Here is a 27,149-nt window from a genome sequence, read left to right on the forward strand (position 1 = left end):
GATCGTACAATAATCAGAGTTTGTACTTCTCTTTCGAGTGCCGATCATGGCAGTTCATCTGAAATTATCCAAAAGGACAAACACAAACATTTTTCTACCATACCAGATTGTGCGATTTTCATTTGAATCAGTACAGTATTAGGTTCCATGCACACGAGACGCTGTTAAACGTATGCTCAGAAGCAATTGGACACTTTTTTCAACTGCCCCTGAACTCATTCAATGTTATCCTATGTGTCCATGTACACAGCCTCATTTTTTGCTGTTTATATGCAGTTGCGTTTAACTTCGTTTTTCCAGAAGCAAAAAAATGGGTTCAGACACAAAAGCTTTCCACGTTTCATACGCAAAAACGGTACCGCGTTTTGCCGCATTTTTGTTTATAAGCGTTTTTAAAGGTGACCTATTTTTTTTACATAACAAATCTCAAAAATGATGGCAAATGATAAAAAAACATTAAAAAAATATTTGAAACAATTGCAATTGCAAGTGGACAATCCACAACTTGTGGCAAGTGACATGGTAGGTGGCAAGTGGACAATCCACAACTTGTGGCAGGTGATGTGGCAAGTGATCTGGCAGGTGACGTGGCAAGTGGACAATTCACAACTTGTGGCAGGTGACGTGACAGGTGACATGGCAAGAGAAGTGGCAAGTGGACAATCCACAACTTGTGGCAAGTGACTTGGCAGGTGACGTGGCAAGTGGACAATCCACAACTTGTGGCAGGTGACGTGGCAAGTGACGTGGCAAGTAGACAATCCACAACTTGTGGCAAGTGACATGCTAAGTACATCTACTCACTCTGGTCTCACAAAATGGCTGAAATAGTTAATAATACTGTCTTTTGAGCTTGGGGAGGGTCTATGATGTTAGCTTTACTAAATGCTTCTAGACGCAAACGCGGTAAAGTAAAACGCCACTAAATCGTAGTAAAAATCGAGGCCATGCAGTTAGATTTGACCATCCTTGCTCCAATAAATGCATCCCCTAATGTGTATAAAAGAAATGGTGAGTGTAGATGTTTACAGCCATGGAGCAAAGTGGGGGAGCCATATGTAGCCAGTGATGTCTTGTGATGGGAAAATATTAGCATCAGACAAGGTTTTATTACCCGTGTGATCACTATTCTGTGATGAGACTTGCATGGCAGTATCTGGGAAGCCCTGTATAAATTGTACAAGGATAAAGGGATCACTGCACACAATCTTTAATCAAAGTTATCTTTATTGGAGCATCATAAGGCGTATGATAGGAGCCACCATGAAAATGTGTTCTGTGTATCACAGGAAATGCAGCACATGCACTAATTTCACAGGGATTTCTGTGATACACGTAAGGAGCTGTATTAAGGACCTCCGTTTTTTGTTTTCAAATATGATTTTTATTACATTTCTAGAAAGGGCAAGGCCCAAATATCACAGTAATAACATTCAAACAGATGAGGTCACAGCCACATATCAGCATATCACAATGAAATAGGATGTACAACAAACAATTATTACATATACTGAAAAGACTTCAGATAAAATTTGTGGTTATCTCGTACAATCACGTCTCCTGTACTATCGATAACTGAAGTATAATTGCTATTAAAGGAGATAGGGCTGCACAATCTTCTTTTGCATTTTATTTTAAATCATAACAGACACTTAGAAAAGGAAAGCGAGAATTAGAATAAGAATGGCCAGAGAAAAGAAAAGGGTGGGGAAGGGGGATAAGGAGATTGGTACAACTATGGCTCAGGTCGGTAAAGTCAATTAGCTATGTGAGTCTATTCCCCCGAAAAGGGATTTCTCCTTATCTGAGAGTGTAAACATATTCCAGAGACTCCAGGTTTTTGTGTAAGTTGTATGCTTATTTTGTGCTGTCAGAATCAAATCCTCCATCCTATTTATATCCGCCACCTTCTTCAGCCAAGTTGCAGTGGTCGGCAGATATTGTTGGTTCCAGAGCAGAGGGATACAGGTTTTAGCAGTGTTTAGCAAGTGGCGTGTAACGGAAAGAATGCCGGGTCATTAGGGATCTTGAATTCCGTGAATTTTTGAGAGACAGTACAGATAGCCGTCCAGAAATCCATCAGTTTAGGGCAGGCCCAGAAGATGTGTAAAATCATCCCTCTGTCCCCCTGGCATCACCAGCAGCGGTCTGGTGTGCCAGAAAAGATGGTATGTAGTAGACTGGGCATTGGGTACCATCTCGTTAGTATTTTGAAATTGGTTTCCTGTATTTTGGTGCATAATAATGATTTGAGGGAGAATCTGATCATATTTTGTTTTGTTTTTGAGACGCAGTGAAAGTATGGTGAAAATCTGTTTCCCACCTTGCTAGACAAGGTAGATGTGGTTGTTCCGAAGGGGTGTTCAAAAAAAATTGACCAACTTTTTAATACCATATGACCCTGTCTTTTTTTTTTTTATTTCATAGCTTGCAAATTCCGGTGCAGAAGTATAAGAAGTCGGTTTTGTGCCACCTGATGAATGCTGCCAAGGCCCGTGTCACCTTGTGTTGGAGGGAACCTGGGCCGCCCTCTGTTGCAAGGTGGCTAAACGGGGTAAGAGAGATGGGGGCTATGGAGGACTTAATCCTCTCAGACCAAAATAGGAAAGAATAGTATAATGAAACCTGGGCAAAATGGAATAGATTTATGTACTCAGAAGAAGGAAAGCGTATGATTGTAGAGGATTTCTGAGGAGTAAAGACTGTCCGGTTAGGTATGATATAAAAGTAGAACCCCTTTCCATCTCATGGGGAACAGGGGGGAGGCGGGGTTTCTTTCTCTTTCTTTGACGTTGTTGTATGCGGGGGGGGGTGGGGTTGGGGGATAAAAATAAAGAAGAGAAATGGAGAATCTAGACCCACGCGAGATACTGGTCATAAATATATTAGAGAGTAGGACTATGGTGTGGGGATAAGATAGAGTTACATATTGTGAATATTAAGTTAGTATGACTATTAAATGTATATGTATGTACATCTATCTAACTGATGGAATGTGAAGAAATATATTCTTTACTTTTTTCTTGGATAAATAAATAGATCTAAATGGTAAAAAAACAAAAAAAACAAAAAAAAAAACGAAGGGGTGTTCAGAAGTGCATATGTTTTGGAGAGGACCTGGGTTTGGGGGTCAGTTCTGGAACAATATTCCTCGAAAGTGGTCAGCTGACGAGTAAAGTTCTGGGGGATTGGGGACAGAGTGTAAGAAGTGATGTAGTTGTGTTGCATTCCAGAATGGAGGTTGAAAGGGGCCTGAGGAGTCCATTAACTCCGGAATAGAAGGCCACCTCCCCCCAACCACAAACCTAGAGACGTGCTCACAGTTGGAGCTTTGTAGTGTTTTGAATTCTGTGGGTGAGAGTCCTGGGGGAAAGTGGAGGTGTCCCAGGATCAGGGGTAATGGTGATTCCTTTGTTGTTAGAGAACCTAGTAAAGTGGCTTGGGAGCATTGCTGCAGTGTGTTTTCACTTTATCTCTTGAGGTAGGGAGTCGTAGCACGATAGTGCGCTTGTCAGGGGAATAGTAGTTTGTGTCCAAACTTTGGGTACAGATAGAACAGAGTCAGAGTGGCGCCGCCAATCAGTGACCCTGCCAAGGTGAATTGCTTGGTAGTACTTACAAATATCAGGTAATGCTAGTCCACCAAATTTTTTTGGGAGAGATAATTGAGTGTGGGGGGTGCAAGGTTTTTATGCACCCAGACAAAGCGGGTGAACAGAACTTGGACTTGTTTAAAATAAGAGGGGGGGCACCCTAACAGGTAGAGCTTGGAGAAGAAATAGGTATTTTGGTAGAATACTAATTTTTAAAAGGTTACACCTACCAAACCATGAGTGCAAGCCTTTATGCCATTTGTCCAATATTGCACAGGTCTAGTTAGTAGCGGTGGGTAGTGGTGTTCATATGTACAGGAGAGGTCGGACTAGATGTATGTACCTAGGTATTTCAATGTGGACTTCGTCCATTTGAAATGGAAATGTAGAAACGTAGAAATGTAGAAACGTACAAATTCTCTAAATAGGTTCGGCAGCAATATTGCCGGGTTTGTTAACAAAAAGAGCAAGTAGGCGAAGATTTTATGTTATGCTGATTGTAGATAAAAATGGTTCTAAGGAAAGGTCAAATAGGAAAGGGGATAAAGGGCATCCCTGTCTCGTTCCATTCTTTATGGGAAAGGGGTCAGAGAGGACTAAGTTTGCCTTCACTTGGCCTGTCGAGTTGGAGTAGATCTTGGCTATCCAACCGAGCATCATCCCCCCCAGGCCCATATGGCAAAGCACGGAGAACATGAAGGTCCAGTTCACCCGGTCGAATGCCTTCTCGGTATCAGTTTTCAAGAAAACACATGGGGTGTTTGTGGTTTTGCAACATGGAGGAGATTCAGTACTTTGGTCGTATTGTCTCTTGCCTCTCTGGAGGGGATAAAGCCAACCTGGTCAAGGTGAATTAGTTCCCTGAATGAATGAATGAATGACTTGTATAGTGCTGCAAATGCGAATTGAATCACCTCAAGGTGCTTAATCTGACCTGCGTTGAATCCTTCTTAAAAGAGGTGTGTCTTGAGTTTTTTCCTGAAGGCCCGATGGTTTCCCTCCGAGCGGATGTTCGTGGGTAGAGCGTTCCATAGCCGTGGTCCTTGGACTGCGAATCTTCGTTCTCCCCTTGATCTGTACCAGGACTTGGGGATGAGAGAGTTTTTGGTTGGTTGATCGGAGGTTGCGATTGGGAGTGTAGTGTTTTATTTTTTCGCATAAGTATTGAGGAGCGTCTCCTTGTGTGCATTTGTGAGTCAGGCAGAGGGTCTTGAATATAATCCGATCCTTTACGGTTAGCCAGTGTAGGTTCCTCAGGGAGGGGGAGATGGATTCCCAGTTTTTTTTTCCCGTGACAGCAGTAACTGCCATGTTTTGGATGACTTGTAGGCATGCAATCTGGAATTTAGGTAGTCCTATGTAGAGGGAGTTTGCGTAGTCGAGTCGAGAGTTGATGATTGTTCCTACTACTACTGCTTTCTCCTCTTCTGGAATGAAGGGGATGAGTCGTCTACGTAGCAGGCGTAGAAGATGGTAAGATCCACTGACTACTGATCCTATTTGCGTGTCCATTGACATCTCTGAATCGAAGATGACTCAGAGACTTTTGGCTTTTGTGCTTAGGGGTATGGTCTGTCCAAGGATGGTGGGAGTGGGGTCCATGGGGTCGTAGATTTAGTATTTCGGTTTGCGTTTAGGAGAAGTTCTGTTTTGGATCCATTGAGTTTGAGGGAGCTCGTGGACATCCAGTCATCTATCGATGTGAGGCATTTTTCTAATTCCTGAAATTGGTCTTTTTGTCCGGTGATCCAAAAGTAGAGTTGCGTATCATCTGCGTATGAGTGGAAGCATAGGTCTGATTTGCTGATGATTGTGAGGCGTGGATGGATGTAAATGTTGAAGGGCACGGGTGACAAAGATGATCCTTGAGGGACTCCATAGGAAATTGCGTGAGATTCAGAGGTGAAAGCTCAAAGTTTCACTGTCTGTGACCGATTTCCTAAGAAGGAGGCGAACCATAGTAGGTCTGAATCTGTGACTCCTGCTACTTCTTTGAGGCAGATGAGAAGAGTGTTGTGATCCAGTGTGTCGAAAACACTGCACTAAGGTCCAGGAGACATGATTCTCCGTCATCTGCTGCTTCCAAGGCATCGTCCCATATTTTGAGGAGTGCCGTTTCCGTGCCATGGCCCGGGCGGAAGCCTGATTGCAGTGGGTCCAGGAGATTGTGTGTGTCCAGATGGAGTTGTAGCTGTTGTACTACTGCTTTCTCAATAATCTTGAGATGGTGTTCAGGCTTGTTATCGGTCTTCGGTGGTTAGGGTCTTTGGATTCCAGGTTGGGTTTCTTTAGGAGTGGTTTGAGTATGCCCTGCTTGAGGGAGTTCGGAACAATTCCTTCTTTGAACTACTGATTTATGAATAGTGTTATAGTAGGCGCCATGATGTCGGAACATTCTTTCAGAAGTTTTGTGGGGACGATATCATTAGGTGATTTGTTGTCTCTGAGGCTTCTGATGATGTTTTTGTGGTGTCTGTGGCGATCGGGGTCAGCAAAAAATTTGGTGGTTGTGTGATGTTTGAATCGATTTCCTCTTTTTGGATAGGGTTGATTGTTTGTTTGTTTTTGTTTTTTTTTCTGTTTGAATTACTTCCCGAATGTTGTCGATTTTTGTCAATAAAAAAAATCCGATAGCTCGTTGCAAAATTCTTGAGTTTCGTTTGTAGGGGACTCTAGACAGATAGTTTTCATAGTCTGGGCGACTAGTTTGAATAATTCACGAGGGTGGTTTAGGGCTTTTACGATGGTGTTGAGAAGTGCTCTTTTTTTGCTTTGAAGATTGCTTTGTGATATTTCATTGTAAGTGCATTGTAGTTTGTGTGGTTTTCCTTTGTAGAATTTCTTCTCCAGGCTCTTTCAGCTCATCTACGTTGCTGCTTCAGTAGAGTAAGAGTGCCATTAAACATCCAGAATTTTTGTTGTGGATGAGTGTTCTACGTTTCGGAGCGACTGCGTCTGCTGCTTGTAGTAAAGCTTTGTTTAAGGAGCGCAGAGTGTTTTTTCCGTCGAGTGGTTTGAATTTAGCATTGCTATTTTGTTTGACAGTGCAGTTTTGAAGAGTTCCTAGTGTAGTTTTCTTCTGAGATCTGGTCCAGTATGTTATTGTTGAGTGGTTCGGTTTCTGGAGGGTGGTGTTGGTGGCGATGGTCAGTCCATGGTAGTGGTAAGTTGTTGAGTATGTTGATGTCAATATTTTGTTTGAAGATGAGGTCCAGAGTGTGCCCTGAACCATGCGTAGGAGCATTTATTTATTTTATGGGGTCTTCGGTGTTGTTTGCCCAGAGATTGAAGTCTCCAAGTACCAGAATGTTTTTGGTTTTCAGGGTGTGAATTGAAATGAATTCGGTGAAGGGTATTGTGAGATTTGTCTTTTGTCCTGGTGGTCTGTAGCATAGCAGTATGTGAATGGTGTCTTGGGGTGTTGTTTGCAGCTGTAGAGAAAGTGTCTCCATAAAAGGCACTGGTTCTGAAGCGTAGGTTTGCCGAGCGCAAGGTGGGATTTGAAGATCACTGCTAGGTCTCCTTCTTTTTTGCCTATTCTATGCTCAGTTAGGATCCTGTATTTTTCAGGGACCAATTCAGTTAGGATGATGTTGCCTTTGGGTGTTAGCCAGCTTTCTGTGATGAAGAGGCAATCTATGTTGTTTTGGTGATGAAGTTGTGGACTTCTTGTCTGTGCTTGACTGCTGTTCTGGTGTTAATCAGGGCACATTTTAAGTGTTGTGGTTGAATTGGAGGTGTTGAGCCAGTCGAGTAGCCAAGATCTTGCTCAGCAACTTAAGGTCTACATTCAGGAGAGATATGGGTCTCTAACTACCACAGGATGTGGGGCCTTCCCCTTCCTTGTGGATTACAGAGATGTGGGCCCTTAGGGTATCTCTAGGAAATTTTGTGTCAGAGCCAACCACGTTGAAAAGTGTAACCATATGTGGGCCTAGTATCGGAAGGTGTATCTTGTAATACTCTGTAGTATAGCCATCAGGGCCCAGAGCTTTCCCTGGTTTCATTGCTCCTAAGGCTTATTGAAGTTCCTCCAAAGTTATTGGGGAGTCTAATTCTTCCCAAATTTCAGGTTAAAAGGAGGGATGTGGAGAGGAAGCAATATAGTCCTCCATACCAGCTTGAGGTGGCGGCTTATTTGGTAGGTTGTAGAGTTGGGAATACAAATCTTTAAATTCCCATGTGATTTGTGGGAAGGACCACCTTTTGACCTCTGGAGGTCATGATTTGGGGGATATAAGTTAATAGTTTATGTTCCCTGACCGTTTTTGCCAACACTTTCCAGCATTTATCCCCTGATTCATAGCTTATTTTACGGCAAAACTGTAAAGCTGCCTTAGCCTTATAATGTAGTAGATCAGTGATCTGTTTGCATAAATAGCGCAAGTTCACACTCTGAAGTGGGAGAGGGGGTGTGTTTGTGGCTAGATTCGGCAGTGGACAGTTTGTTAAGTAGTAGAAAAAGTTTTTCATTGCATTCTCCGTTAATACGTGATCCATGCTTAATGAGAACCCCTCTAAGGACTGTTTTATGAGCTTTCCATAAATAGCCTGGGCCGCAGTCTGGTCGATTGTTCGTTTAGACATAAAGATGTAATTCCCTGGTTACATCTAACACCTCTGGGATCTGCAAAAGGCCCTTCTTGAGACGCCAAAAGCGGTGTCTGGGGGACGATGTCCCGGACAGTGTATATGTCAGGAAAATAGGTGCGTGGTCAGACCATGTTATATTGCCGATCGATGAGTCACTCACGGCGTGAAGTTGAGTGTGGGGAATCAAAAAGTAATCTATCCTAGTGTAAATTTTCTGTGGAGTAAAATAGAATGTGTAATTGTGTTCCCTTGAGTGTTGTAATTGCCACACATTGATCAATTGGGCTCTATGGAAAGATTTAGCGATTCCTTTCAGGGGGCCCAGCGGGATGGATGAGAAGCCCAAAGACGTTTCCATCGAGGGGAGTGGCGGTGCATTGAAGTCCCCACCGAGGATCAATTGTCCTTTTGTAAATTCTAGAAGCTCTTCTAAGACGTGATCAAGGAAGGTGTCTTGGCGTTCGTTGGGGGCATACATAGTTGCTAAGGTTACTTGAAGGTCACCTAGGAGTCCCTTAAGGAAGCCATAGCGTCCCGCAGGGTCTATGATAGAATCCTGGCATTTCCAGGGAAGTTTACTGGCCAACAATATGGGGACCCCTTTTGACTTGGCCGCGGGTTACTGGAGTGATACATCAGAGGATAGGGTCTAATACCTTGAAGAAACTATTTTCTTTTCCCCAGCATATAAAACTCCCAGGAGGAGAAGAAAAAACCCCAGGAGGATACGCTAGCCTATGTGGGAGAGAGGTTAGTCAGGGCCCAAGGGAAGAGAACCTGACCCTCCCACCCATCCCAGCAAAAAATATAAAAGTGTAACGGTTAATGTTAAAAGCAAACATCTATACATAGTAATGCAAGAAATTGAGACTCCACACAGTCTCCGTGTGTCCTGTGAGGTTTACCTCTCCGGTGTCCCCCATAGTCAAATTGTAAACAGAGGTCCGCAGCGACCTTAAGATAAGTCACGACCCTGGAGAGGCAACTAGACACGAGACAGGGCACTTTAGGGGAGTGCGTGGCTATAAATGAGAATCCGTTATCCCCCGTCTGTGCAAACATTTAGAGCATACATTTTAGCATAGGTATGACAACATATTAGTATGACATGGCATATATCCGCATTAGAACATCTGGGGAAGGGGTGTCTCCACCCGCATTGTATGCGATCACCTAAACTCCTCGCAACATGACAGTGAGCAGGGTGTCCAAGGTGGGCAGTAAGCTCAAAGGAGGCACCATCTCATCTACCCTCTTAGGATGGTGTTAACATCCCTCCAGCTCAAGAGTTCCCCAGTAGTCAAGTCACTTATAGGGCGAGTGTGCACTAGACCCGTCTGCTCCGGTGTAGTTTCGGGAGGGGGGGGGGGTGTAAAATTCCCCCTCTTAGGAAAGAAACCTGTTGGGGTACATTTTTATTGTCACTTTGCATTAAGTGATATGTAAGACAGCGGGGTATACCTGAAGATCAGAGTTCCATGTTGAGAGGTGGCTCTGGCGAAAAGCCAGAAGAAAAATTGAGGCACGAAAGACCTCCAGGTTAGTTACATGGGGTGAGGGGGAGTTCGGGTGCAGTTTCCGGCAATCACCATGAGTTGTGAAATCCTGCCCGTGCGGGGGTTAGTCACTGGTGTGTAGTTGGGGGCCTTAGGAAAGGTATCGGCAGCAGAGAATGTCTCTTGGGAAGGGGAGGTGTCCGTGAAGGAAGCCTTTACTATGATCCTGCAGAAAGGGGACCTCAGTTTTTCTGTTCCTATAATAAAGTTTGATTAAAGAGTGTGCATGCCTTATTCTTGATCTGTGTATTGAAAAAGCTGTGGTTCAAAAGTACATATTATAAAATGCATTAATTTGATGGGATTTTTCTTTATTTTATGTTTATGTTTATTTTTTATTTCCTACCCAGAGCTTGGTTTTTCATCTGTTTCCTGGCTACTCTGCTTCATGCCAATTCTCTCTGCCTCCGGTAACGTGTGTGCCCCTTCTCTGTAATCAGACTACATGCAGAAACAGCCAGCACCAGTGTGGGAGGAAGCACACAGAGAAAAAGCCACGCTTGTCCTTCACAGCTAGGGATGAGCCGAACACCCCCCGGTTTGGTTCGCACCAGAACTTTCGAACGGACCCCAAATTCGAACGAACTTTAGAACCCCATTGAAGTCTATGGGACTCGAACGTTCGAAATTAAAAGTGCTAATTTTAACGGCTAATATCCAAGATACTGTCCTAAAAAGGGTTTGGGGACCTGGCTCCTGCCCCAGGGGACATGGGTCAATGCCTAAAATGTTTTTAAAAATGGCCGTTTTGGTGGGAGCACTGATTTTAATGACGATTAAAGTGAAAAAAAAAAGTGAAATATTCCTTTAAATATGGTGCCTGGGGGGTGTCTGTAGTATGCCTGTGAAGTGCCACGTGTTTCCCGTGTTTAGAACAGTCCCTGCACAAAATGACATTAAACGGAAATAACACCATTTAAAACTGCTTGCGGTTTTAATGTTATATCTGGTTCCTGCAATATGGTTGAAAATCATTGAGAAAAATGGCATGGGTAGCTCTCCTTGCCCATTACCAGCCTATTTGGGTCTTGTACGCATATTAAGGGGAACCCTGTACCCATATTAAAAAAAGGAAATGCGTGTGGCCCCCAGGCCCTATATACTCAGAACAGCAGTATACAGGCGGTGCAAACAAGACAGGGACTGTGTAGGTTTGTTGTGTTAAGTTGAATCTGTTTGTAATTTTCAACTGGTACATTTTTAAAGTGTAGCTCCAGTCAAAAAAACGATTTTTAAGCTTTTTGGAAAACATAGGGAAGGGTTATCGCCCCTGTATAATTTGTTTTGTCGTCCATCTTTTTTCATCTCACTTGCTGTTGTCTCCTTCCGTTTGCAAGTAGGAGATGTTTGTAAATTGGATGTTTGAAAGTAGGGGCCTGCCCTATATGCTCTGCAGAAATGGCGGAACAAGGTGTTGGTTTTGCCACAACATTGTAAGCCCTCAAAGTGACTCTTGGTGGGCGCTGGAGCGCCCTGCTGTGAACGATTATATCAAGAATTGTAATTGCATGCCATTGTTGAACAGTGGTAGAAAAATTGATCTTTGGTGGTTGTGGTGCTGATGCCACAACACTATAAGTCCTCACCGTTACTCTGGGTGGGCACAGGAAGGGGCCCTCCTGTGAAATATTATATCAAGAATTGTAATTGCATGTCCCTGTTAAACAGGGGCAGAAAAATTGGGCCTTAGGCACTGGTGCTGGTGCCACCACACTGCAACCTCTTCCATATACTCTAGTTTTATTGCAGGAATTAGCCCTGCTGCAAAGCATTGCATTAAAAATTGTAATTAAAACGCCCCTGTCAAACAGGGGCAGAAAAATTGGGCTGATGGCATCACCCAGAACCAGAAATGTTCTTCCAACATATCAGCGGAGGAGGAAGAGGATAGACAATCAACATAACATAGACAGTCTTGAAGGGATGTGATATTTCAAAAAAAATTATTCTGTTACATCAGCTTCAGGTGCTTGGTAGCTGTGGGTGATCCAAGACTGATTCATCTTGATGAAGGTCAGTCGATCAACTGATTCGGTGGACAGGCGCACCCTGTGATCGGTAACAAAGCCACCAGCAGCACTGAAGGTGCGTTCCGAAAGAACGCTGGATGCAGGACAGGCCAGTAGCTCAATTGCATACTGTGCAAGCTCTGGCCAGTGATCCATCCTCAAGACCCAGTAAGCCAGAGGATTTTCGGTGGGAAAGGTGTGCAAGTCTGACCTTGCCCCTAGGTATTCCTGCACCATGTAAATCAGACGCTGGCGATGGGTGCTGGAACCGATCATACCTTGGGGCTGCGGACTAAAAAATTGTCTGAAAGCATCAGTCAGACGGCCACCTTCTCCACCGCTCCTTCTGACCGATGCCTCAGCAACACGTTGTCCAGGACCAGGAGTTTGTAACCTCCCAGTCTCTGGGAACGCGTTGCACAGACCTTTCTGCAAGGCCTCCCGGAGATGTCTCATCCTCTGCTCCCTCTGCGATGGCAAGATAAGGTCGGCAACCTTACCCTTGTACCGTGGATCAAGGAGAGTGGCCAGCCAGTAATGGTCCCTCTCCTTGATCCGAAGAATACGAGGATCCTTCCGCAGGCTTTGCAGGATCAGGGAGGCCATGCAGCGTAGGTTAGCTGAGGCATTCGGTCCGGAGTCCTCTGGGTCACTAAGGACAACATGATCCGCAGCTACCTCCTCCCAGCCACGTACAAGTCCACGTGTTTCTTGGGATTGTAAATCATCCCTACAAGACTGCTGCTGCTGCTGCTGCTGCTGCTGAGTGCCAGCCTCCACCTCCATGCTGACACAATCATCATCCTCCTCCTCCTCTTCCTCCTCCTCATCCTCTTCCTGTGTGATGGGTGGCACAGCAGGAACACTGTCTGGATAAAGGGGGCCTTGAGAGGCAAGGAAGTCCTCCTCTTCCTGCCTCTGTTCTGCCTCAAGTGCCCTGTCCATTATTCCACGCAGCGTATGCTCCAAGAGGTGGACAAGAGGTACAGTGTCACTGATGCATGCACTGTCACTGCTCACCATCCTTGTGGCCTCCTCAATGGTGACAGGACAGTGCATGCATCCCTGATCATGCCCCACTGGCGTGGTGAGAAAAAACCGAGCTCCCCTGACCCTGTCCTGGTGCCGTAGTCGCACAGGTACTCATTGATGGCCCTCTGCTGCGTGTGCAGCCACTGCAGCATGGCCAACGTTGAGTTCCATCTGGTGGGCATGTCACATATAAGGCGGTTCTTGGGCAGGTTCAACTCCTTTTGGAGCTCAGCCAGCCGAGCACAGGCATTAAATGATTGGCGGAAATGCACACAGACTTTCCTGGCCTGCTTCAGGACATCCTGTAAGCCGGGGTACCTGCCCAAGAACCACTGCACCACCAGGTTAAGGACGTGAGCTACACAGGGCACATGGGTCAGTTGTCCCTGTCGGAGGGCGGAGAGGAGGTTGGTGCCATTGTCACAAACCACCATTCCTGGCTTAAGCTGGCGTGGCGTCAACCACCTCTCGGCCTGCCCCTGCAGAGCTGACAAAACATCCGCCCCAGTGTGGCTCCTGTCCCCCAAACAAACCAGCGCAAGCACGGCATGGCATCGTTTTGCCTGCGTACTTGCGTAGCCCCTGGAACGCCTACGAAGCACTGCTGGTTCTGAGGACAGAGCACTGGAAGAGGCCATGGAGGAAGAAGAAGAGGAGGGGGTGGAGGAGAGAGGTGTGTCACAACCAATAGTAGCATTTTGGAGGCATGGTGGCGGAACAACCTCCAACACTACTGCACCTTGTCCTGCATCTTTCCCAGCTGCCAGAAGAGTGACCCAATGGGCCGTGAAAGACAGGTAACGTCCCTGTCCATGCCTGCTGGACCATGAGTCAGCGGTAATATGCACCTTACCGCTGACCGCCCTGTCCAGCGAGGCAAGGACATTGCCTTCCACATGCCGGTAGAGAGCCGGAATCGCCTTCCGTGAGAAAAAGTGGTGTTTGGGGACCTGCCACTGCGGAACCGCACATTGTACGAACTCACGGAAGGGGGCCGAGTCTACCAACTGAAAAGGCAGCAGTTGAAGTACTAGCAATTTAGCCAAGCTAGCATTCAACCGCTGGGCATGTGGATGGCTGGGAGTGAACTTCTTTCTCCGGTCCAGCAGCTGGGGCAGGGATATTTGCCTGCTATAATCGGACGTGGGTGTACCGCTAGCAGAGTTCCCGGGAAGCACTTGGCTGTGACACACCTAATTCTACACCTTCATTCCTCTCAGAGCAGGTTTCAGAGAGGACTGAAGGTCTAGTGGGGTTGGAGATGCCAGCTGATGAGGAGCAAGGAGCTTTGTTCTTTGGTGTGGGTCTTTGAGGTACGCTTGCCAACGAGCTGCATGGCAGGTCAACATATGTCTGGTCAAGCATGTGGTGCCCAAGCGGCTGATGTTTTGGCCACGCGAGATATGCTTGAGACATATGTTGCAAATAGCAGCGGTGCGATCTGATGCACTGGTCTCAAAAAAGGCCCACACCAAAGAACTTTTAGAATAACGCGCAGAGGCAGCGCCCTGCACAGGCGGAGCTCTGCGGTGTGATTCAGTCGGTGTGCAGCCCCTAAGCTGGCCCCCGGAGGGCATCCTGCCTCGTTGGACATGTGCCTCCTCCTCCTCCTCCTCCTCTCTCCTTCCAGGCACCCACGTGGAGTCAGTGCCCTCATCATCCCCTCCCTCTTCATCGCTGTAGCAAACCTGGCAGTATGCTGCAGCTTGTGGAACATGACTGCCAGATTGCTGTCCTTCTTGAGCATCCCCTCTCTCTGCGCTCACGCTACTGCCTTCCTCTAGCTGAGTGTCATCATCAGAGCCCACAAAACACTGGGCATCCTCCTGGAGCATGTACCCAACACTGTGCTCAAAGAGTTCAGGAGACTCCTCAGGAGGACGTGGTGGGTCTAGGGAAGGAGTCACTGATGATGACATTGAGAGGAGGGAAGACGATGCGTTGGCAGCTGCTTTACTAGTACCCTGAGACTGGGTGAGAGAGGATGAGGAGGATGAAGAGGGCTTGGTCATCCACTCTACCAAGTCGTTGGCATGTTGCAGCTCAACATGTCCAGCTGCCTAAAAGAAGGACAAGCGTGTCCCATGGCCACGTGCCGATGACAATGCACCGCGTCCACGACCAGCACTGTTGTCTCTAGACACAGAGCTTGCTTGCCCTCTTTTATCGGCTCGTGCCTGTCTGCCTCTCCTTGCTGGCCTTCCAGACATGGTAATGGCCTGAAGGGAGTTGGGTAAAAAAGCAGTTGGGTAGTGTATATTGTGCTAGAGGCACACAACACCCACTAACTCCTGCAGATGCCTTTATTATAGAACACCAGAGATAAAGGGGTATATACAGATGTATACTGTGCTGTGCTGGAGGCACACACAACTTCCAATAACTCCTGCAGATGGCAAGTGGGCTCAAATAGAGAACAGCTATGTAGGTGGATATAGCGGTATGTACTGGGTACAGAGCACGCAGACAGCACGCACAAGCTCCTAACACTACTGACTGCAAGCTCTATTATAAAAGATAGATCACTAGCTATATAGGTGAGGTGAATATAGCGGTGTATACTGCGGTCAGGGCACGCAGACAACAACCACTACACAACAGCAAGATCGAAAATCGGCCGAAAACGATCGGTGTGTACTGTGTTGAAGGTACACAGAACACCCACTGCTTCAGATGCCAACACACTACACAAGGCCGCTGCGCTGGCGGCCTTATATAGTGTGGGGCGTGCACTACACAGCCTGAGCTATGATTGGCCAATCATGGCTCTCCTCGCTGCTGGCGCTGCGATTGGCCAAGCATGCGGGGTCACAGTGCATGCTTGGCCAATCATGAGCCAGCAATGCACTGCGCCATCGCACACGAATTTGGCGCAAACGGACCAAAATGTTCGGACTTCGCCGAATGGACGAACAGCCGATGTTCGAGTCGAACACGAAGCTCATCCCTATTCACAGCTAAAGCTGCTGTCAATCAGCGCTTTGGAGGAGAAGAGGAAGTGTGTGTGTCCCTCTTGGACTGGTTGTGTGCACGGCTGCTCCTAGAGCAGGAGTACAGAGCGGGAGTGCGCATGTAACACAGACTGATGCAGGACTCCAAAGAATATGGTGTCATGGGCGGCACTGAAAGAATAAGCGCCAAGTAATCAAGCAGCTTGGCCAGGGGACAATTTGAAAAAGAAAAAAATCAAAGAGGGAGGTTAAAAAAAAAAGTCTCCTTTTTTTTTTATATCTGATTTATGTTCTTCGATACACTTATTCCTAAGTACTGAAGCAAAGCTCAAAATACCTTGTGCTGCCAGCGCATAGGAAAGTTGGACCGCAGCTCTCTTACCCAAAGCAGCGACCTGTCTCTCTAGTGGTCCAACATGTAACACTTTTCCCCCAACTTTTCTGCTCAGAGAGTGAGATTGTTAGTTGGAACAGTGTATCGGAGCACTGGAGCGCCGCTCTGCTGCATTGCATAAGAGAATTGCAATCCCACTCTCTTATGGCAGGACAGGATATTTTAAAACTTGCTTCAGCACTTGGCGGTGTAAAGAAATAAAATCATAATAAATTAGAGGGTTGAATTGGGCTTTAATGTAAACCGTGCAAATTTACTGATAACCTTGTCTCAATACATATGTTGTAATTACTGGTAAACATCTCATTGCTGATTAAACCAGACATTTGGCACTTATATTTAATTTGGAGATATCGTATAATCTGGACTGCCTAGGCTGGTAGCTGAGGACTAGCAGATTTTTTGTTCATGGCAGGAAAGAAATGCTCACACATGCCCTATTGACATATTTACAATCTACAAAAAAAACTTCTAGTGGGAATTTTAAGTGCATGAACTCCAACAAAGATAGGATTGTTGTAAAAAGTATAAGCCCTTGTACACACGGTCGGACATTCCGACAACCAAATCCGTCGGATTTTGTCCGACGGATTTTGTCCGAAACTGTTGCATACACACACTCGGACAAAGTTGTCAGAAAATCCGATCGTACTTAACATGATGACGTTATTTCGTTAGGATGGGACTACTTTTAGGCTAGTAGCCAATAGCTTTGGTCTAGGAATTTGAACTGAGCATGCGTGGCACTTTGTCCGATCGGAATTCTCTACACATGATCGGACAAAGTCCGATCGGAATCATGTTGTCGGAAAATTTTATAGCCCAGCTGGAAAACTTGGTCCGTCGGATACTCCGACGGAAACAGTCCGATGGAGCCCACACACTGTCCGACAACACGGTCCTATCGGACATTGTTCATCGGAATGTCCGACCGTGTGTACAAGGGCTTACAATTTATTTAGTAGGAAAAAAAAAAGACAGAAAATGTGATCATGCAGATTAAAACAATGCAACAGATGCGGTTACAAACAGTAAATAATGGAATAACCACAGTTCTCTGTAAATGATACAACCAAGATCAGAGTACTCAACGCATTTCGAAAGATTGCATAATTCCTCTTCTTCAGGGGTGAGTGGTTATAGTTACACAATGATTTCATGTGGATATTTTGACGGATCCGATCCCACACTCCGATTGAGTGCTTCCGTCAGTATATCACGCTTCCTCCAATCTAACTATCAGAGAGATATATTCTCATAGCTGCATTGAATACAAGTCTAGCCAAAAATAGCTTGTAGAATCTTGAACCGTTTATTGGCCAGAATACAGACTTTTATACACATTTTACACAAGGGGGTAGATAACGAGGTAGGGCTGCTCATGGATACTCCCCCCTCCCCTATAGCAACAACTTAAAAGGCAATTACACAATTAACATGTTAATTAACCCAGCACTTAAGGCAGCCTAGGTGACCAGACAGTCCGTCTCTGGAGGTCAATGTAATCAGCTCTTTCAAGGATTGTGTATTGTTCAGAATTAATAACCTAAGAATAGTCTTTACATATATCCTGGGAGATACTGTGGATAAATATTACTTACTTACATTTTAAGTAATCCAAGATATATTTTCTCACTCACCCTGTACCAAGATGGCACAGGGTGACTTAGACATAAGAGTGGTATGGGGAGCTGAAACATGGGTTTCCCAACCTTTCCAAGGGATTCTGGGTTCCATGTGCCCTCCTGTCACATCTATATAGTCCTATCCTTACTAGCCGCATCATTTAAAAAACTAGGACAATTGCCACCATGAAACACCAGAAGTCCCTAAGGGTGGGGGTGCAGTGGGCCCAACCTCAAACTACCCACAAGGGGCACAGGACCCAACCCCAGGATGTCACGTCACACCATGGATCAACGGACCAAGGTAATCTGTGCCTTTCAGGTATGGTAGGCTGATTAACTAAACTCCAAAGCATCAAAGAATCCTGGCAGTAATTGCGTAATTGTACTTGAGTCAATGACATCAGAAAAGCAAATCAAATTGGATAGGTCAGTAAATTTCTGAAGTATAGGTCCAAAAAGGTCTCCAAGTGAGAAGGGATAATCTTTTCCGCAATGCTGATCAGTAGGTCTAGATTCTCTGGAGGGCAGCTTTGCACTGGTTTTGCATCTTTGAGTGGGCTATTCCCATTTCTCTTGCTATTTAGACTGTACTGTTTTAACTGTCACTGTCATTGTGCCATGAATGCCAGGGCCATCTATGCTCTTAACATCACTTTGTACCATTTCATGAAAAGATCTTTCCATCATTTGAAATTATTTTATAAACAGAATTATGAATGTTTACAATTCGATTAACCTTCATTGTTGTTTACCAGGTTAAATGAAAAAAAACTTTGATATCTCATACATGTTCTAACTGTTAAAAAAACAGAACAAAACAAAAAAAAAAACATTTTTTTTACCTGATTACATTTTTTTTTTTTTTTTTTTTTTTTAGTTTTGACCTTGGGAAGTGTGTTTAAATCGTGTCTGTGCACTAATTCATTTTCCATAGATAGGCCAGACTGCAACACTTGAATACATTTTATATGTGGTGCATGCAGTCTCTTCAAACGGAAGAAGCAAGAAATTATAGTAGAAAGTGGAACGTGGGAGCTGAAGTGGAAGAGTGGGGTATGGGAGAGGAGAAATGGGAGCTGATAGTGGGGAGTGGGAGTATAGGAGAGGAGAGGGGAAATGGGAGCTGACAGTGGGGAGTGGGGGTATGGGAGCTAATAGGAGATGAGTGGGGAAATGGGAGCTGATAGGAGAGGGGTATGGGAACTAATGTGAGAGGAGTGGAAAATAGGAGCTGATAGTGGGGAATGGGGGTATGGGAACTAATAGGAGAGGAGTGGGGAAATGGGAGCTGATAGGAGAGGAGTGGGGAAATAAGAGCTGATGGGAGAGGGGTATGGGGACTAATGGGAGGGGAGTGGAGAGTGGAAATCGGGAGCTGATAGTGGGGGTGTGGGAGCTAATAGGAGAGGAGTGGGCAAATGGGAGCTGATAGGAGAGGAGAGGGGTATGGGAACTAATGGGAGAGGAGTGGAGAGTGGAAAATGGGAGCTTATAGTGGGGAATGGTGGTATGGGAGCTAATAGGAGAGGAGTGGGGAAATTGGAACTGATAGGAGAGGAGTGGGGAAATTGGAGCTGATAGGAGAGGAGTGGGGAAATTGGAGCTGATAGGAGAGGAGTGGGGAAATTGGAGCTGATAGGAGAGGAGTGGGGAAATTGGAGCTGATAGGAGAGGAGTGGGGAAATTGGAGCTGATAGGAGAGGAGTGGGGAAATTGGAGCTGATAGGAGAGGAGTGGGGAAATTGGAGCTGATAGGAGAGGAGTGGGGAAATTGGAGCTGATAGGAGAGGAGTGGGGAAATGGGAGCTGATAGGAGAGGGGTATGGGGACTAATGGGAGGGGAGTGGAGAGTGGAAAATGGGAGCTGATAGTGGGGGTGTGGGAGCTAATAGGAGAGGAGTGGGCAAATGGGAGCTGATGGGAGAGGAGAGGGGTATGGGAACTAATGGGAGAGGAGAGGAGAGTGGAAAATGGGAGCTGATAGTGGGGAATGGGGGTATGGGAGCTGATAGGAGAGGAGTGGGGAAATGGGAGCTGATAGGAGAGGAGTGGGGAAATGGGAGCTGATAGGAGAGGGGTATGGGGACTAATGGGAGGGGAGTGGAGAGTGGAAAATGGGAGCTGATAGTGGTGGTGTGGGAGCTAATAGGAGAGGAGTGGGGAAATGGGACCTGATAGGAGAGGAGACAGGGTATTTGGACTAATGTGAGGGGAGTGGGGAGTGGAAAGTGGGAGCTGATAGTGGGGAATGGGGGTATGGGAGCTAATAGGAGAGGAGTGGGGAAATGGGAGCTGATAGGAGAGGGGTATGGGGACTAATGGGGGGGGGGGGGAGTGGAGAGTGGAAAATGGGAGCTGGTAGTGGGGAATGGGGGTATGGGATCTAATAGGAGAGGAGTGGAGAAATAGGAGCTAATAGGAGAGGAGTGGAGAAATAGGAGCTAATAGGAGAGGAGTGGGGAAATGGGAGCTGATGGGAGAGGGGAGGGGTATGGGAGCTAATGGGAAGGGAGTGGAGAGTGGAAAATGGGAGCAGAAGTTGATAGTGGAACAGGGGTGAGGTGTATATAGAAGGATGGGGGGGGGGGGGTGTGGGCAGAAGAATCAGAAACGTACAGCTCCAGCGGACGTCGAACAGAGGGCTAATCACTCCTATCTGGTCTGTTTTCTATAAACTTAGAAGAGTGGCACAAGCATTAAACGTAAACTATAAAACAAAAAGGTTTTGGCTTTAGATTCATTTTAGAGCTTTAGAATACATTACATTGTAAAACCTTTGTATGATTTTACATGTTTTATTTATTTTAACTAGCTGTTAGTGTAATTATATTCCCTGTGTCATTTGTTTGCCTTACCTTGTAATGTAGGGCTCACATGCTGTCTGATCAGTTTCCTTATGACTATGTATTCACCTAGCTTGTCCCTAGGGAAAGACAACTGCTTGTTCAGGGTCACACAGTGCATCATTTTATTGCAGCTCACACCAACGCAGCTTAATTGTGAAATACACCAATTATAAGCTAAAAAATTATTCCGCCCTAGGCGCTCTTTCCCAATACAGGTGATGGTAGTGTTAGACTAGCTCACAGCTTTTAAATCCAGAGGAGCAAGGTAAAAAAAAAAGGGATCTGATCACATTTCCAGAAGGTAAACTAAATACAATGTATTAGTGCAACAGTATAAACCATTGTAACCAGATAAACTGAAAACGGAAACAAGAAAAAAGTAAAAGCAATTATAAAAGCAGACAGGACGTGTAATGTCAAAGTCCCGGAGATAAGTCTATTAAACCACACATACACATGACACTATATGAAAACAGGCTGCCTGCCTGATTCTGGCTTGGGAGGGCCGGTATCTGGAACAAATGGAGAGAGGGAAGAGAGGCGCCAAAGAGCCCAATATAGTGTAGTATTCTGACTTACTAAGTAGTAAAATAAAATAAAAAAATAAGATGATACACTCACATTGTGGTGGAAATGACATGCACATCAAAGAGGAATGTCCCAAGCAGGTGGATGTCTCAAACTGCTGGTGGCTTGATGGAGAGCAAACCGCTGTGGGTGCCAGGCAGGAGCACCCGTCTGAGCGGGGAGCGATGCCAGAGATGGAGCTAGAGTATCAGAAGCCACAACTGCTGGCGTCTGCTGTGTTGTCAAAAAGAGCCAGAGCTGCACTGGGAGGAACTGCCGTGCAGGGAGGATATGACAGTCTGGTACCTCCCCCAAGAGAGAGCGTGTATCGGTGTCTGCTCGGAGTGGGTTTCGGAAAAACCATTAACTTCCTTCATCAGCTGACACCAGCGGTTGTGGCTTCTGACACTAATGCTCCATACACACGGTCGGAAATTCCGACGTAAAAAGTCAGATCGGATTATGTTGTCGGAAAATCCGATCATGTTTGGGCTCTATCTGACTTTTCCGCCGGATTTTACGACGCACAAAGTTTGAGAGCAGGATCTAAAATTTTCCAACAACAAAATCCGATCGTTTAAATTTAGATCGTGTGTATACAATTCCAACGGACAAAGTGCCACGCATGCTCAGAATAAACTAAGAGACTAAAGCTACTGGCTACTGGCCCGTTTATACTCCCGACGTATGTGTTTGACGTCACCTCGTTCTGAACGATTGGATTTTCCGACAACTTTGTGCGACTGTGTGTATGGAAGACAAGTTTGGCCCAAAATCCGTCTGAAAAAATCTGACGGATTTTGTGGTCGGAATGTCCGACCGTGTGTATGGGGCATTAGGGCTCATGCACACCGGATGTTTTTACAGCTGCTGTTAGGGGTGTCTGACTTTTTTTTTTCACTGCCTCTAAACGCGCCTCCATGTTAGCCTATGTATCCATGCACACATAAACTTTCAGAGGCGTTTGAAGGCATAAGCATTTAGGGACAGTATAAAAAAAAAACGACAGCCTGTGCATCCATGAGCAGAGGCTGTTGTGCTGGTAAAACAAAAAATGCTGCAAAACAAGTGTTTAGCCGCGTTTGACGTTTTTAGGCATTTAAACATTATAGGGAGTGTTTTTACTCAAACGCCCATAAACGCTATTCAAAAAGGCTGCTTTTTCCTGGCAGCAGCGCTGGCGTTTTTTTTTAGTGGTCCTGTGTGCAGGAGGCCTTACTCCATCTCTGGCATGGCTCCACGCTCACACAGGTGCTCCTGCCTCATATCCCCAGCAGTTTACTCTCCATCCAGCTGCTAGTAATTTGAGCCATCCACTTGCCCGGGACAGAGCAATACATTCCTCCATGAGATGCCTGTCATCTCCCCGCAGTGTGAGTGCATCATCCCATGTTTTTTCATTTTCATCACTAAATTGGAATACTACACTATATTGGGCTCTTTGGTGCAATTCTAAGCTAGGCTGTTTACCTTGTCTTTTCATTGTGTAGGCATTGGGCAACACTGCCCAATGCAGCACAATTGTAGTGGTGTTAACCCAGCCTTGCTGTACGACTATAAGAGAAAAATGTAATAACGTGTGTACCTAAATAAACACAAATTGACTTTTCATATATTATTTATTAATCATATTTGTGATTAACAAACTGAGCACTCCTCTGTATGGTTGATAATAACAAATGCCTTCTTTGCGATTGAGTGCAATGCTTTCTGGGAAAATTGAAAACAATGTTGAAGCATAATATATGTATAAAATCACAGGATTGGGAAAGTGATTTCCAGGTGTGTGCACACAAAGAACTTGCTGACGGGTGCTTGTTTTCATTCTGTTCCAGAACTATGTCCCCACTGTTTTTGAGAACTACACAGCCAGCTTTGAGATTGACAAGCAGAGGATCGAGCTCAACATGTGGGACACGTCTGGTAAGTTTCTCCTCTGTCACGCTGTGGCAGGTGTGGTATGAATATACTGAAAATAATGATCATTTTGTGTGTTTTCTTGGGTTCACTTTCAAAATAACATTAAGACCATGTGATTATATTTCAAGTTGGTTTATATAAAAGACTTGCATATCTAGGTACGAAATGGCAGCAGAATGGGAAATATTTTGAGTGCATAGGGATGTCAAGACTCTGGCTAAGCATATGCTCATTCTGGGCTGCTGACCGACTCTCAATTTCGCAAATACAGGGGCCGCAAGTGCAGCCCCTGAAATGTTCAGAGGGCCATACAATCGCTTACGTTTGTAAATTTGCTGTTATTAGTACAGTACAATATGATGCATCCAGGCAAAAATGATTTGCGTAGACGAAAACGAGCATGACAATGACCATTTTACAGGTTGGTGATTGTTAAAATTCTCAATGACTTTGTGCTCGTTTATGCATATTCATTATGCTGCACTTGTCATCTAAAGTACCCAAAATATTTGTCAGGATCTGGAAATTATTGGAAAGATAAGATTTTTATTTTTATATTTTCATTAACTTCCTTTTTCATTTCCATTTTTGGTGGGGGGGGTGTTCATGTGGTCAGTAAAAGTCTAAACCATATCCAGCCCCTATACAGCTCTGTAGCAGCAGGTCGCTTCTAATAGCAATACAATGCAGGGATCCTCAAACTACGGCCCTCCAGCTGTTGCAAAACGACACATCCCATGAGGCATTGTAAAACTCTGACATTCACAGGCATGATGGGAATTGTAGTTCCTGAACAACTGGAGGGCCATAGTGTGAAGACCCATGCAATATAGTGCAAACAGCCAGCAATAGATCATCAGAGCATTGATGTATTGCTGCAGGTAGAAGTTGGACTGACCTGCGTCAGCTTTGCCTTAGCCTTTCAGGTTTCCAGAAAGTGCTGTTATTTCATGGCATGTCACACAATTTCCTATGTAAGCACAATAAATGATTTTTACAGTCTTTGCTAAAGGCTGCTCCTATGGGGCACTCTGTAGCACGAGTGGAAGCTCAGTGGATAATTGATTCAGCTCTTAGGTTTGGTGATGGACCACAGTTGTCATTGAATGCCAGCAGTGTGAGTATGGAAAAACAGCACCTATGTCTGGGAAAATCCAGCCCAGCAAATTAATACAAGATTAGATTGCCAGTATGTGTCTCTATAACTTCCATAGTGCTCATAGAAATTGGACCTTTTTCTTATTTTTGGTTATAATACCAGAAAACAGGCCTCACCCCTTACTTGTGGCTTTTTTGGGTAAGACTAAAAAACAAATGCAGTAAAAATGTATAGTACTCCTTTGTATGAGCAAGAATACCATGGAGGAGTGGGGAATCTCACCCCCCAATCCACACCCTGCCATTAAAAAAGTGGGATCTTGTTTTGCACATTTGGGTGGCATTGGAATTATTTGTTTTTAATAGTGGATTGGCAGCCTTCTAAAAATGCACCTTGCATCTTTCAGCAAACAGTCTCTTTATAGATTTTCTTCAGGGTAAAATAAAACGGAACATGTGCAAAGAGATGCCAGGAAAGAGTTCCACACTGTGTTGGGGGCATTGCTCTTTTTTTGTGATACCTGTCATTGACCTCAGTGAATGGGCAGTGCTTGTGCACATTTATCTGTGATCCAGCCACTCTGTCCCCGGCTGATATATCATTACCATAGAAACATTTACACAGTATTTACAGAGCAAAGGTTTTGTAGGAAAAAGTGTCATACTGCCCATACGTGACAATTTGTTAGACTGTGAGTGGATGAGGCTACCCGGAAAGGATGGCACTGACTTTATAACAGAAAGCTTGTCACTGCTTTATGAGTTTTTTTTCTGTTTTCCAATTTTTGTGTAAATGTATGATTGTGGATAATCTTTCGTAAATATGTTCCTAAGTATTATTTATCTGAAAGTGGTATCTACTACCAATCTCTACATCTTGTGCCATGTTAGCCATCGATAAGTGCAGAGATCTTTGAAGTTTTTATTGGGGCAGAATCGCAAGCACGTTGTGTGTTCTGCTGTGATTTGGGATTTCAAATCATGAGATGTTAATGGGACCTAAGGCGTAAATTAACAATGTGGTCTTGATACTAATGCCATGGTCATTTATGCATCATTTCTGTATATTCAGGCTGCCATAACAATGTTTCTAAAATGTCATGCATGGCAGGAGTCTCTGATACTATAAACTTACAGATTTATTCAGAATGTGCACAGTTACAAACTCATATTACCTATTTACTAATGACTACCTTCACTATCCAGGAGAATAAGTGGGGCCTCTGTAGTGAATTGCTAAAGGTAAAGCTAGTTAGAAACTTGTACCATCATCCAGGAATCTAGAGATAAAGGGATTGGGAGCCTTGTCACACCCAGTCAAGGCACACCCCTTGCCCTCATGTCTTTGTGGCAGCCTGGTTGGGGACTAGGCTTCCAATCCCTTTATACCTTCACTATCCAATTATAGCCACAACCAGAAAGATCCTTAGGGAACTCTGGGCTAGTCTCACCACTGACAGAGGAGATACCGTTAGGCTTTATACACATATATGCAAATTGGTTGCGGTTTGAACCACATTCGATTTGCATGACATGTGAACCAAACCGGCTTTCTATGGTGATGGTGATGGTTCACATATATGTGGTGCAGCTGAATATGAATTCCATGAGAGAATAAAAACGGCAATACCCCATCCATACCAGACTCTTTTGGTTCTGGTATGGATTTTAAGGGGAACTCTGCACCAAAATTTATAAAACAAACAAACAAACAAAAAAAACTTAATGTCCCCCCCCCCCCCCTTCCAAATCCATACCAGATCCTTAGGTCTAAAGCTGCAACTAACAATTAATTTGTCTGTCGACTAATCTATCGATTATTTTTCCGATTAGTCAACGACTATCCGATTATTATTATTTTTATTTTTATTTTTTTTAATGAATCTAGTGTTCTCCCATTCTGAACCATACTAGGCCACATTCCCTCAAGGGAGGGTGCTTTGGGGCAGGGGGGCTCTGTCCCCCCACACAAAAGCATCTTGTCACTATGTTGATGGACACAAGGGCCTCTTCCCCACATCCCTCGCCAGTGGTAGTGGGGGTCTGCCGGCAGGGGGCTTATCGAAATTTGGAAGCCCCCTTTAACAAGGGGGGGTCCCAGACCCCGGTCCCCCGCATTTGAATGAGTAGAGGGAACCCCTACTCATTCACCAAAAAAGTGTAAAAAAGAAATAAAAACAGACTGTTTTGACAATTCCTTGCTTAAAAAAAACAATGTCCCCGTTGACGACCTGAAAAATGTCCCTGCCGACGGCCTGAAAAAAAAAAAGCTCTGCACTCGTCGCTGGCTCCCGCCGACTGCCTGCTCCCGCCGACTGCCCGCTCTGCCACCTAACAGTTCTTAAATATCTAGTGGGTAATGTCACAAGGGGTGACATGTTGCCTAGTATGGTTCAGGGTGGGGGCACTCTCTCCCCCCTTCCCTTTTCCTGGTCTGCCAGGCTGCATGCTCGGATAGGGGTCTGATATGGACTTTGGGTTGGGGTTCCCCTTAAAATCTGTATCAGACCCAGAAAAATATATTTTTATATTGAAGGCAATGTGTGTTTTTTTATTTATTTTTTTACATTCAGCTGTCAGAGGGGACATGAGTCTTCTGTTGTTGCTTCCCGGCCACTCCTCAACAATCGGCTATTGTTAAAATCGGGGAGTTGTTAAAGTGTACCTATCACACATGAAAGGCTGCAAACAAATTTTACGATCAAAGTGATTGTAAAGTTACGTTTTCTTTTCCTATAAGAATAACAAACATGTTATACTTACCTGGTCTGTTGCAGTGGATTTGCACAGAGCAGCCCAGATCCTCCTCTTCTTGGGTTCCTCTTCTGTGCAACTCCTCCGCTTTTAAATGGTGTTTCTTCTTTTGTTGGCCAGACAACACTGTTCTCTTAGGATTGCAGTACATGTGGCTCTGGGAGTTCTCAACCCGTCTGACAGGAAGCCATTAAGCAATCTTAGGCAG

General features: G+C 45.0%; 1 protein-coding gene across 2 annotated transcripts in view; it reads left to right on the forward strand.

Annotated features, from left to right (window-relative positions):
• The window catches only part of RND2 (Rho family GTPase 2), a 299,146-nt gene that overhangs the window by 36,772 nt on the left and 235,225 nt on the right, over positions 1-27,149 (forward strand). The window contains exons 1-2 of one of the 2 annotated variants that reach the window (XM_077459502.1): positions 2,462-2,554; positions 23,005-23,092. In XM_077459502.1, coding sequence (XP_077315628.1) covers positions 2,477-2,554; positions 23,005-23,092 — 166 coding nt within the window. In that variant the 5' untranslated portion in view covers positions 2,462-2,476. Of the gene's footprint in view, positions 1-2,461; positions 2,555-23,004; positions 23,093-27,149 lie in introns of those variants that run through there. The other variant, XM_077459501.1, reaches the window with a different exon arrangement.

This window comes from Lithobates pipiens, unplaced genomic scaffold (assembly GCF_037356315.1).
Source record: "Lithobates pipiens isolate NorthernLeopardFrog02 unplaced genomic scaffold, aLitPip1_a1.2 Scaffold_28, whole genome shotgun sequence".
NCBI classification, from domain to species: Eukaryota; Metazoa; Chordata; class Amphibia; order Anura; family Ranidae; genus Lithobates; species Lithobates pipiens.